Source organism: Leguminivora glycinivorella, chromosome 13, assembly GCF_023078275.1.
Source record: "Leguminivora glycinivorella isolate SPB_JAAS2020 chromosome 13, LegGlyc_1.1, whole genome shotgun sequence".
NCBI classification, from domain to species: domain Eukaryota; kingdom Metazoa; phylum Arthropoda; class Insecta; order Lepidoptera; family Tortricidae; genus Leguminivora; species Leguminivora glycinivorella.
The window spans coordinates 8187300-8200547 of NC_062983.1; the positions used below are offsets into that span (position 1 = coordinate 8187300).

The 13248-nt window shown below is 42.0% G+C and overlaps 1 protein-coding gene across 1 annotated transcript in view; it reads right to left on the minus strand.

Moving 5' to 3' along the window:
- Positions 1–354: 354 nt before the first annotated feature.
- LOC125232429 (phosphofurin acidic cluster sorting protein 1) overlaps positions 355–13248 on the minus strand; it is a 199485-nt gene continuing 186591 nt past the window's right edge. Inside the window, 11 exon segments of the mRNA XM_048138085.1 lie at positions 355–2792; positions 2881–3003; positions 3476–3605; positions 4458–4622; positions 5338–5452; positions 5963–6104; positions 7163–7302; positions 9279–9475; positions 10280–10429; positions 10801–10934; positions 12040–12105. Coding sequence (XP_047994042.1) covers positions 2668–2792; positions 2881–3003; positions 3476–3605; positions 4458–4622; positions 5338–5452; positions 5963–6104; positions 7163–7302; positions 9279–9475; positions 10280–10429; positions 10801–10934; positions 12040–12105 — 1487 coding nt within the window. The 3' untranslated portion in view covers positions 355–2667.

The window sequence follows — 13248 nt, forward strand, 5'->3', positions numbered from 1 at the left end:
AATGTTTAGAATCGTTAGCAGACGTTTCTGCTTAATAAAAATGACTAAGTACTATAGAACAGTGGTTACTATCACCTCTAAAGTAATCGGTTCAAATATTGAGTATCTAAAGAAGCTTTTTGAAAGTTATAGTTTAAAGTATGAGTATAATTTTATGACACGTATCGGTTATAATAAGTCCATCAGAAAACGGAAGGCATATTTTTAACCCCCGACGCGAAAACGACGGGGTGTTATAAGTTTGACGTGTCTGTCTGTCTATCTGTCTGTCTGTGTGTGTGTCTGTCTGTGGCATCGTAGCTCCCGAACAGATGAACCGATTTAAATTTAGTTTTTTTTTGTTTGAAAGCTGAGTTAGTCGGGAGTGTTCTTAGCCATGTTTCATAAAAATCGGTCCACTGTGTCGGGGTTTATTCAAAATTTTAATTTTGTGGTTATTATCAACTGTTTTTAAAAATGAAAAATATTGTATTTCAAACAAAGAAGTTCTTTTTGCCTTCACTATTTATGAGACAACTTCATAATAGATTGAGGTACAGTAAACGATGTTGATATTATAGTCATGAGTTGATGAATGTTGATAGTTACAGAAGTACAACTTGGTATAGCGATTATTGAGCGTAGCTAGTGCTCTAAAACTTTGGCTAGGGTGATTGGAGTCAGTTTTCAGTTTCATATATGGGGATCGAGAATATTAGACGTTATTGTAAATATTCATTGTTCTTAATCTTACGCCTTACATACACTAACGGACTACAACGATTACTTACAGAAAGCGTACGACTATTGGCAAAACTATTGTCGAATTTATTTTAGATATGAAAGTTAGTTTCTTCCAAATATTTTATTTATGCCTATTTGTAGTACACCTAAGACTAAATAGTTCAACGGGTAACTATGAGTATTTAATATATAGGTACATAGATGCGAGTTGTCACTGTAGCAATCATATTTTTTATACTTGGACTCTGTAAATTTCGACATGCTGGTCTTTCAAGGGACGAGGAATATACATTTCAATGTTATGCAATACCTTAATGTGTAATAGTAAGGTTGAATTGCATTTATTTCTTTCAAAATGTACTCTAATTAACTTTGTAGAACCCTCTATTTAAAAAAATAAAAGGTTTCGTTAAAATTGATTCTAATTTGGCACGTCTTTCGTATTGCTTAAAAACTAAAAAATTATTAACTTAGGTAATTAGGCAATTTAAACAAAATATTTGGGAAACTACTTCAAAGATAATTTAAAACTGACCCTATATTCGCTTTTATACATTAGCTTCAAGTCATAACAGAACGTACTCGGAAGTACCTGCATTCATTTGTTAACTCTTATGTCAAAAACTGAGTAATTTCAAAAGCTACAAGTATTAAATCTTAGTTTAATAGTCAAACTTTAACAGTGCACGCAATACGAACTGGCTATGTAAGGGAGACCCCACACTAGCGTATTTCTAACCGGTAGTGGGGGGTATCTCTAAAGAGACACGAGCATTATTCCATTACATTTTCTTGAAACTTGGGTAAACATGACTAACTTCCGACAACACAGCCGCAAGTGAGTAATACACACCTCTAACCTACAAGAGTACAGTTAACCTATGATATCATTCGACAGTCGTTGCTTACCCGTTCCCTTGGGGTTTTACACCTCCTAAAATTAGCCGTATCACCTTTAAATAAAGTCGTTGGCTCGGAATCATCAAACGGGAGGGTGAAAACTTCAAGGAAACCGAAAGATATGATTCCTGCTATAAAAGGCTTCAAATTAAAAGCGTAATATTACATGCGGAAGATATTGGTGTTCTAGCAATCTATTTGTATTAAAAGTCTACGCGTTACGGTACAAAAGTTAAAAAACTGCAGTTAATTTAGGTGCTTACAAAAAATATACAAAAAAATGTCTGGCGATCGCCGTCGCCATTTTAAACTGCATTAACGAATCACAGATAATAAAACGAGCGCACTCAGCAGCACGAACCTACAATGATATGTGCCGACAGATACTCCGAAATTCGGTTTCTTCTAGTCTCATGCATAACCTAGCTTACTTTACATACATTATGGAAATGTCACGAACCCTTCATCAACTCGATACATATTGAGTATGCGAATATCTAGTTTTTATAACATTAAACGTACAACTAATGAATGACTATGAATGAATAGTTAACGTGATTTTGAGCGTTTATTATGTAACTTGAATACCTACACGATAAACATCGAAGTCGAAGCATGCACACAGTTGACTACAAATCTAATAACAAACGGTAATCCCTATTCAAGCTACACAACAAAAGCTGACTACGCGCTAATAAAATCATGGCAGCTCGATAGCGTAACATTACTGACTGCAAAATAACCAACGTATTATAATACTAAAAATCGATACGTTCGAAAAGTTTCAGAGCCTCATCGGAAAGCCGTCGGCAGCCCTAGGGTGTGCCGTTTAAAGATGGCCGCGTTCTAAATTTGAACTGGTCAAACAAGCTCGGCGCTTTATTAGTGGCCAGCATTCGCCGCTGCGCTTTTTCAAAATGGCCGCGTTCCAAATTGGAACTCGTACTAGCTCGGCGGCTATTCGTGGCCGGCGAGGGTCGCTCTTGAGTGCCAGAGCGAGGAAGCCAAGGAGTGCAGGACACCGAGTTTGGTGCGGAGCCAGTTCTAGGTCTCCGGCGGCGCGAGCGGCGCGCCGCAGGTCGCCACGGGGAACGTCTTCACGTGCGTCTGCCACTGCGTCGATAGTTGGAAGAATTTTACGCCGTTCCATTCTGTACCGTCGATGTACACTGTGAAATAAAGAAAAATCATTGATTTGTATGTTGGAGAGAGACGGATACACTAGTAAAGACCTTAAATAATTAGGATCGTATTTACCTTTGAGCGGCAGATTGTGCGAGCCCTTAGCTGAGCAGATGAGTCGCGCGACGCCGTCAACGGTCTGCGCCCGGCCCGGCTCCGCTTCCCCAGTCTTTTCTTTCTTCTTGCCCAATCGCATAACTAAAATAAATAAAAACATTACACGAAATGTGAAATAAACTGTCAAACTCCGTTTGAATGTACATGTAAACTATAAGGTCAAGGGATACAATAATACGCAGAAATCTTTTGTCATGTGTTGTCAAACCAGACTTACCACTATATTTTCAAGGACTTTGAGTTTAGGGGTGCTTTGAGCAGTCAAAAATGAAGTATGTATTATAAACTGCTTAAATAACCTACTTATACCAAGGTCTAGCAGTCCAACCTAGAGGTAAGTAGCGAGTGTTTTGATCGTATTCGTAAGTATATATATATTGTGTTTTCAACGAGCAATACACAACATGCAGATATTATAGGGTATTTGATGTACTTTTTATTTACATTCGAAGAGTTCCGTTTCGTGCACAAAACGATTCAATTGCTAATTTCTCGCCACTGGCTAAATAGGGTATTTATTTACAATAAGAATGAAATGAGGTTGCAAACTCACTCTTTTGTTTCTTCTCCTTGGTGAGATAGGTGATGCAGAGGTGCGCGTTCTGCCGCGTCACGTGTAGCGCTCTGAACGATGCCTTCACTGTCACTTTGCTATCTGCATTCTCTGTTGTCCGTCCTGGGACCTGTAACATTATAGAGATTATACATATAAATATTATTTCAAAAAAGCCTTTTACTTTCCAATCATTGTCAAATTCCCTTAGTCAAAGGCAAAGTTTACATAGAGAACTATAGAGATGATACGCCATCCTCGCTGTAGCCCGCGCTGGCTTACACATTACTCCAAAGAAGCTTGTTCTAACTCACTTCCCATTAATGGAATTGCAGAGATCGCGTTTGTCTCACCCTCCCTGGGTTAAAGCACGTCTGTGTTGGCCACCACCCGCGCGAGGGAATCGTCTAACGATGCTGTTTGCTCTGCATGGCCTATTCATAGTATACTTAAATTCTGAGTTCATCTGAATTTACCAGCCAGTAGTCGAGCTGCAGCTACCATGGCGCTCATACGCGTTGGCCATTTGTCTCGCAAGGTAATTACCTCGCGATGCTATTTTGTCTGCGTGGATCCGCCTATTCGTAGTGCGCTGCTCGGATTCGCGTGCAGGAAAGGCGAATAGCAGTAGTGAACCTCGTAACTCACCAGCCAGTAGTCGAGCTGCAGCTACCATGGTGAAGCTCATACGCGTTGGCCATTTGTCTCGCAAGGTATTTACCTGACGACGCTCTTTTGTCCGCGTGGACTTCCCTATTCGTAATGTGCTGCTCGGATTCCAGCGATGACTAGCAGTATTAACACTCGTTACTCACCAGCCAGTAGTCGAGCTGCAGCTACCATGGTGAGGCTCATACGCGTTGGCCATTTGTCTCGCAAGGTATTTACCTGACGACGCTCTTTTGTCCGCGTGGACTTCCCTATTCGTAATGTGCTGCTCGGATTCCAGCGATGACTAGCAGTATTAACACTCGTAACTCACCAGCCAGTAGTCGAGCTGCAACTCCAGAGGCTCGCGCGCGAGCAGCGGCGGCTGCAGGTCGAGCGGCGCGGGCGTGGCGGGCGGCGAGGGCCGCGCGGGCGGGGAGCCGCCCTCCTCCAGCTCCAGCGACGACACGCCGCCCTCGCTGCAGCCCACGCGGACCTCCTGAACACGGAAACTCACGTTTAGACAATACTACAAGTTTTCAACAAGAAAGCTAAGTAAACAAACGAGGCTATCCACAACGTTCATGTCCAGACAAATAAAAGTGGAGTGGCCTCAATCAGCAGTTCCCGAATAGTTTGTACATTTGGATCACGTCTCCCAATATGTCCTAGGTTGATTGTATGAAACTTTCCTTTTTTGTTACCGAAAATGTATAGAAATCTGGTAACAAAAATGGAAGGTTTCCTGTATATTTTGACTATTTTTGGACATTTTGGGAAACCTAGTGGATCTTGCTCAGCATCATGGACTCTATCAGCCTACCAATTTTTATCAAAATCGGAGACGTGATCCAAATGTACAAACTTAACGGGAATTGCTGCAATGCATCTTTTCAAACAAGGAACCGGATTGACGCTGTATGGCTTTACAAATACTTTACTGAAGGCTGACGTGTCCAACAACGATGGAAGAGCTTAATAGAATAACTATGTGACGGTATATTGTTCCAGTACTTTGTAGCAGAGTTAAGAGTATCTGTAACAGTGGCGACATTTAGATGAACTTATTGTGCAAAGGACCAACTTGCACCCCTTGGACGACGAAACTACCCCTGACATGCCGTTAAAACAAACAAAAAATCAATTCGGCCTTTGTAATACCTAAAAGCATACAAGCGACTCTTGAGTCCATGGTCTACTTGTACGATACTTACAGCGATAAAGGGCACGAAAGTTTGACTGGCGTCTTCATCTCCCGACCGCTCTCGATATGCCACCATGGCTTCGCCTATGGGGACGTTGTTGACAGGCCCGATGCTGTTCAGATACCTGCGTATCACAATTTTCAAATATTAACAAAATATGACTAATATAAGCTTGTTATAATGGTTTACTAAATTGTCCATTTTTCAAAACTGCAACAACCTTGTTCCTCCGTCCCCATTTCACCATAGGACCACCACACAATCGGCAATGCGGCATCGCTTCACGGTTAGTATTCCAAAAGTACGCACTAAGCGTTTCGCTTCAACATTTCTTTTGCGAACCGCCAAGGAGTGGAATGCCCTGCCTGAGTCTGTGTTTCCGCATGAGTACAATCCAGGTCTCTTTAAAGCGAGAGTAAATAGGTATCTCATAGGTAAGCGTGCTCCACCGTAGACCGCATCATCACTTATCATCAGGTGTGATCGTGGTCAAATGTCTACCTATTCATACAAAAAAAAAAACTGGATTTATCATGGCCTTATAGACAATCCTCAAGAGTTTTGTCTCACTGGTCTCCTGCTAAAGACCGTATTTTGGTATGTCAGTTTAAATTAATTCCTGTTTATGATTTACCTGGCTATCCTGGAGGACATCTCAGTCTGGTCGGGTAGGCTGCCTTCGGCGGCTCGGTCGCAGCACGCGGCCCACGCGTCTCCGAACAATGCTCCGTACGCCGCATCTGTGGCTGCCAAATGTCTGGCCACTGTTACGCCACCTGTATAACATTTGGGATAAGAAACTGTTTTAAGTAACCTATAACCCTATTATACAGCCGGAAATCGTTCTCAATGTCGTCCTACATCTAATTAAGATCACATATGAAGACAGCATACGCACAGTAAAACTTAAGTTTCATAGGAGCGAATCAATAGTTATTTGTTCTACAAGGGGGCAAAGTTCAAATCAAATGAAATCCATAATTTTATTCAATATTTATGATTCCAAATCATCATTTATAGGTAAATTGTAGCAGCCAGCTTAAGATATCAAGTTAAAATGTGTATGAAATTACTTTGCACTCTTGTGGATACAATGCAATTTTGCTATCTGTTTTCGAACAGCAAAGTAAATAAGCCTTTACCAGTTGGTGTGGTGAAAATTATATTTCGTGCGGTATACTGCTCTGCATAGTGTAACTTTCTTTGGCTACAAGATCCACGACCGCCGTGACTTTGTGCGGCAGTAAAAACGGCAAGTTTGAATTGTAACAAGTTGTGGCCAAAACGACGACACGTTTGACACCTATTGCGGTCGGCACCGGCATAAAGACAGATTAGCTCTCCCGAGTAGCAAATTGCAAATGAGTAGTAACAGCCCTCATATGACAACTATACGTATTTACAATAACTTGCCTAAAGAAATAACCAAAGAGACTAAATAATTATATTTGTTATGAAATTGAAAAATTATTTAATTGACAATTGTTTTTATTCTTTAAAAGATTATTTTAATTTATATAAATTCCAAAAGTAATTCAATAAGCAATAATAATGTATTCAATAATGTATTTTATTAATTTATTCTTAGTGTATATTTTAGTTATAGTTTTTTATTTATATTTTTTGCAATACCCTAACAGGGTCTCATGTCGTGTTGTGCCTTGCCTTTTATATCTGCCACCTGTTAAATCTTGTACCAACATGGAAGCAATAAAGAATTGAATTGAATTAAACATGCACGCTTGGATCGTGCCTATGCGTAAAGTCCCCGGTTCTCGAGGAACGTTGAATTGTATTGATCACCTGTGACACTTCTAAAATGAATGGAACATACCGATGGGCACGATGTAGAACCGTACCGGCGGCGCGTCGTGCGGGCGGCGCGCGGCCAGCTCGGCGTGCGCGCGCAGCGCCGCCGCCGCCGCGCCGTCGCCGCCCGCCACCAGCACGCGGATGCAGCCGCGACGACCGCTCCTGAGTAAGACGAACGTATATACTCTGTCAAACAAGTCTGTCAGTAATTAAGAACAAAGAAAACTATAGGTATCCTTTTCTCTAGCACCCTAAAGAAAAGGATGCATATAGTTTTCTTTGTTCTTATTTACTCACAGACTTGTTTGACAGAGTTTAGTTGGGTCATTTTTTTAAAAGTTGTCCACCTCACTTTTTTTTTGGATTTGGAAATTTTTATGTGTTTTCCACTCAAAATCACGAGCTCTTTCAATCCTAATAGGAGAAAAAAAGTGTCCCGAGGTTTTTTCCCATTCCGTTACCATTTTTTCATACATTTTGTATGGCGGTAACGGAATGGAAGGTTCGAAAAAATGTATGGAAATCTTGGGACTTTTTTTTTTCTCCTATCAGGATCGAAAGAGCTTTCTTGCCTTTCATTAAAGGGGTAACGGATACCATTGGACGCCTATTACGCCGTAGGTTTAGCATGAGGACAATTTTCCGCCCCCACACAAAGGTAAGGCAGGTGCTGCGCTCTCCTAAAGATAAGGACCCACTGGGTAGCCCGGGGGTATACGAGATACCTTGTGACTGTGGTAGAGCGTATGTCGGCGAGACTGGAAGGAATGTCTCCGCGAGGTTGTCGGAACACATACGAAGCGTGAAGAACATGGACACCAGGAATTCCGCAGTGGCAGAGCACGCGTACGATACCGGCGCGTCCCATTTTATACGCTTCGATAGAGCAAGGTTGTTGGTACGGGAGAAATGTTTTGTACCACGCAAAGTTCTCGAGGCCATTGAAATCGGACGCCGCCCTAATTTCAATCGGGACGGAGGCTGGATGTTGCCACCAGCATGGAAACCGGTAATACCTAATGTGAAGCGGAAAATGTGTTTTGACAATCGTGTGGACACAGTGAGTGCAGTGTGCTTACCTCCATCGGTCGACACAGCCGCGCTACCAGAACTCTACACAACAACTACAGCAGCAGACTGCTCTGCGCCCCCCTCCCCCGTCCTATCAGCGCGCGCGCAGCGGGCGGAGCGGCGAGCGGCGCGTTCAGTTTGCGGAGTCTAGCCGTCGCGTGAACTCCTATACGCCTGAAGAGGGGCCTCCGAATTGGCCCGAAACATGTCGCAGCAATAGCGATATAATAACGTGAGTACAACCGTATTTCAATTAATTAATCGAAAGAGCTCTCCATTCTGAGTATGAATCGCGTAAAAAATACCCATGTTACAAAAAAAGTGGGGTGGACAACTTTGAAAAAAAATGGCCCAGTTAGCACTCGAAAACATTGTAGAAAAAAATATCTATCACAATTGGAGAAACACTCATTTGACAGTTGACAGGAGTTTCGAAATTAAAGATCCTTAAAATAGGCCAGATGACTAAAAAAAACGAATTAGTCCGTCATTTAGATTATCAAAAAATTTTAGACACGTATTTTTTCTTTTTTCTCGTAAACGAAATGAAGTTTCGCGTGACGTCACACCTAGGTACATTTTTTACTTAGAAGTGACGTCACAAGCCCCCACTCCGGAACTTTGGTGCTCTTTTATTTGTATTTTTTCGTTAATTAGAAAAAGCGAAAAATATGTGTTTAGTATTTTTGGACGATCTAACTGACGGACTAAACAGAATGCCATTTTTTTTATGTAGTCGTCATCCCTATTGTCATATGTCAACTGAACATTCTCGTTTGATGAGCCTTGGTGGAACGCTGCCACGCGATAGGTGAGTTAGCATCACACGCGCGCTGCAGCAGCGGACTACCAAAATATCATAACGAGGTGCGCTTCAAGTGTAGCAGTCTACCAGGATTAAGTAACACTATTGGAGTAGGTACTCGCATACGTCAGTAGCACCGGTGTAGCGTCAGGCACGTGAGGAGCGGGGGTAACAAAAGTAGAAACTCCAAAGCCGTGAAACGCACTCACTGCGCTAGTCAGACTAGCCTACCAGGACATCATAAGTAACATGGAGTACTCACTGTTTCCCAGCCCTCGCATACAGCGCCTGCAGCAGCGGTCTCGCGTCAGGGGCGTGAGGAGCGGGGGTAACTATAGTAGGAACTCCCAAGGCGTGAAGCGCACTGGCCGCGGCGGGTGGCGCGACGGCCACGCACTCCGGGAGAGGCGCATCGTCGCCAAGGAGACGGCTGATTTGCTCGAGCATTGTGCGTCGGGGCTGAAAAAATAGATTGTCATTCATTACCTATATACAAATGGGTTGGGCAGAAATCAAAACTTCAAAATTGCTGCAAAGACAAGTAAAGGCTATTCGAAAAATTATTTTGACTTTGAGCTGATCCAGATTGAATATCTGTAATCTAATCTGAATTAAAGATTACATACATACAGGTCGCGTAGACAAGCGGTTACAGTTAGCTTAACGTAACTACGAGTACGATACGCAGGTTAGTCAGAATCTTTAGGCACTTGGGATTCCAAAAGTTTTCCTAAATGTATTCTTCAAAATCATTGCCATGTTCCTAACCATCTAGAGACGGGCCTTGTGAGTTGTGGGACTAAGGGACCGTCCACACTCAAGAGACGCATGTCCGCCGACGCGGAACGGACGTCAGCGCCACGGCGCCTGAATGTAATTTAAAAAACGTTTCCTCAGTACATTTTGTATAGGAAGGACGTAAGACGCACCCCCAGGCGGCGCGGCGCGCGCCGAGCGACGTCCCTTGCGCGTCCCTTGCGCGTCCTTCCTATACAAAATGTACTGAGGAGACGTTTTTTAAATTACATTCAGGCGGCGTGGCGCTGACGTCCGTTCCGCGTCGGCGGACATGCGTCTCTTGAGTGTGGACGGCTCCTAAGGGGAAATCAAGGAAGAAAGGCCATACGGACCCTGAACGATTGGCCACTTGCACGATATTATATGGTGTACATTACTTGCGTCGCTTGATAAGACCAGATAACAGTTATTAATTCCTAGAAGTTCCTTGATCCTCAACATATGAATCAGTATTGAGGTACATACCTCTAGTGTGGTAGGGCTCTGCACAGGCAGCTCGTGGGCCGAAAGCGGCCTGTCTGACGCGGCCAAAGAGTTCTTCTTGCGCGTAGCGCCGGCCGGCGTGAGGTTGCCACCGCTCGTCGCGCTCCGGAAGAGGCGGGAACGTTTATCCTCCTGTATAAAACATTAAGGTGAGAAAGTGAGAGCGAGAGTCATCCATTACATGCTTTATTCTGAAACTGGTAATCACTCGTGTCAACCGACCTGCCTGGATGTATTTCAGTGGTGCGACACTCATCTGTACGTGAAATTCCGGTTTATTTCGGCTCAACATTGCTACGAGAAATTATTACAGTTTGCACAACTCCTTTATGTCCATTTTTAGCAACCCTAATGGCCGAAAGGCAAGCTATGCAATAGTAAAGAGACATCAAAAACCGATGTCATATGTTTTTTTTGTAGGGTAGTATTATTTATTCTGTGGTTTGGTAAATAATGGCTGACCCATGAGTGGTACTGGATATAATTTTCGATATTCTACTAACCTGAACCTTAGTTTCGTTAGGGGGTGAGCTGGACACCGAAGCGCCAGACACAGGGGCGTCAGCCGTAATATCGCCATCGCTATTGCCTTCGCTGCCTCTTTCATCGCCCGCCGAGCTTCGAATCGCCTCCGATTCTACACATAACATTTTACTATCAGACTTTGCTTACGCTCGCTTGGCTTTGATATACAGAACCGTATTATGGGGTAAACGATTTAGGTTGTATTTATTTTTAGTCTTGAGAATTAATTTATATTAGATTTTGTTAAATTAAAAAGTAGGCTAAATAAAAGAAGCGGAAAATTTACAGATTTTTAAACTCAAAAAACTCAAAACAAAACACATGCCCATGCTAAATATTGTAGAACAGTTTGAAATAGAAACTGAATGCGAATAGTCAGTTTGTAAACCAAACTGGTGAAAATACAGAGAAGCAGAATGAGTGTAGTGAGAAAAATAGACAAAGACAAAAAGCTTTCTAATAGGTAAACTAAACGAAAGATTAATTGCAGACAATTTAGCTAGACATTCTGTCGGAAATTTTAAATATTTGTTCTGTTAAACTAATCGCCCTCAGGCCCGTTCCTTGAAATACTGTCATCTAATCTGAATTTCACAATTTTATTGAGTTATTTTTACAGAAAACCATTACGGGTGGCATAGCTTATGCTCAGCAGAGGGATACAAAGTACCCCTATAAAAGAATCTAAATTATTCATCTTTATAATAATTGTAAAAGCCAGACTTTTGTTCTAGATCGAAATAGTTAACAGCTATCTCACATTGGCAATTGTCGCTGATTTTTTTAACTTTGCTGCAATAATATAAGATTGTACTTATGATCACTCACGTATTTATTTCCGCAACAGAGTCACTGCCGACAGGATTTGGCGGTGTCAGAATGACAGGATCCCCAAAAAATCAAATTATAAGTTTCTCACAAAATTAAAACTCAGTTTAGATAGTTTACCTGTGCTAGGCCTACAGGGGCGCTAAGGGAGGAACTACCTGAGCCGCAAGACGTACTATGCCAGTAAGCCAAGAGACGTACGACATACAACGAGTTATGTCTTATGTATAATAGTCAACCATAAGGATCAAGCGGTATTGCAGAGGACGCGTCGGCGCCAGAATTCAGTATACCTGTGATAATGTCGAGATGCTTTTCGCTCACGTCTTTAGAATGCACATAATGCCAACCCTGAGAACTCTTATTATGTAATGATGTGTCCAGTTTACCTGTAAGCGGGACGGTGGCAAGGCGCTCGCTGAGCTGCGTGGAGGCGAGGCTCGCGTGCCGGCTCACTGCGCATGCCAGACGTGCGTGTGAGATGGACGTGTCAAATGATTGTTGTAAAGGTATTTGTTTTCCGACCTAGGTTATCTACACTAGAGTCTACTGTTTTTAATGACATAAAATACTACAAATCTAACGTGGTTTTATTTTATCAAGCACACGTAACGATATCAGCGTAAGAGTAAATCCGTCCTAATCGGTTAATGATCAATTTTAAACTTAAACAATTGAGGTTCATGGTTCAATTTCTATTACCGATTTTTATTAAAATAAGTACCTATGCTGATACTCAATTGGTGTATTAAACTAGAATCAATTAATTTATTCACTTGATATAATTTGATTGATTAATTTGATTGATTACATGTTTGCTTAACAATATAATGCGTAAGTGCTGGTGATTTTTTCTAATTCTGACGACCGGTCTGGCCTAGCGCGTAGTAACCCTGCCTGCTACGCCGCGGTCCCGGGTTCGAATCCCGGTAAGGGCATTTATTTGTGTGATGAGCACAGATATTTGTTCCTGAGTCATGGATGTTTTCTATGTATATAAGTATTTGTATATTATATATATCGTTGTCTGAGTACCTGCAACACAAGCCTTCTTGAGGTTACCGTGGGACTTAGTCAATCTGTCTAAGAATGTCCTATAATATTTCATTGTTAAAATATTTTCGAATGAATGAATTATTGCTGTTGTAAAAAAATTACGCACTTAATAGACACTTTTTAGGGTTCCGTAGTCAACTAGGAACCCTTATAGTTTCGCCTTGTCTGTCTGTCCGTCCGTCCGTCCGTCCGCGGATAATCGCAGTAACCGTTAGCACTAGAAAGCTGAAATTTGGTACCAATATGTATATCAATCACGCCAACAAAGTGCAAAAATAAAAAATGGGTAAAAATGTTTTATTAGGGTACTCCCCCTACATGTAAAGTGGGGGCTGATTTTTTTTTTTCATTCCAACCCCAACGTGTGATATATTGTTGGATAGGTATTTAAAAACCGGCCAAGAGCGTGTCGGGCCACGCTCAGTGTAGGGTTCCGTAGTTTTCCGTGTTTTTCTCAAGAACTACTGAACCTATCAAGTTCAAAACAATTTTCCTAGAAAGTCTTTATAAAGTTCTACTTTTGTAATTTTTTTCATATTTTT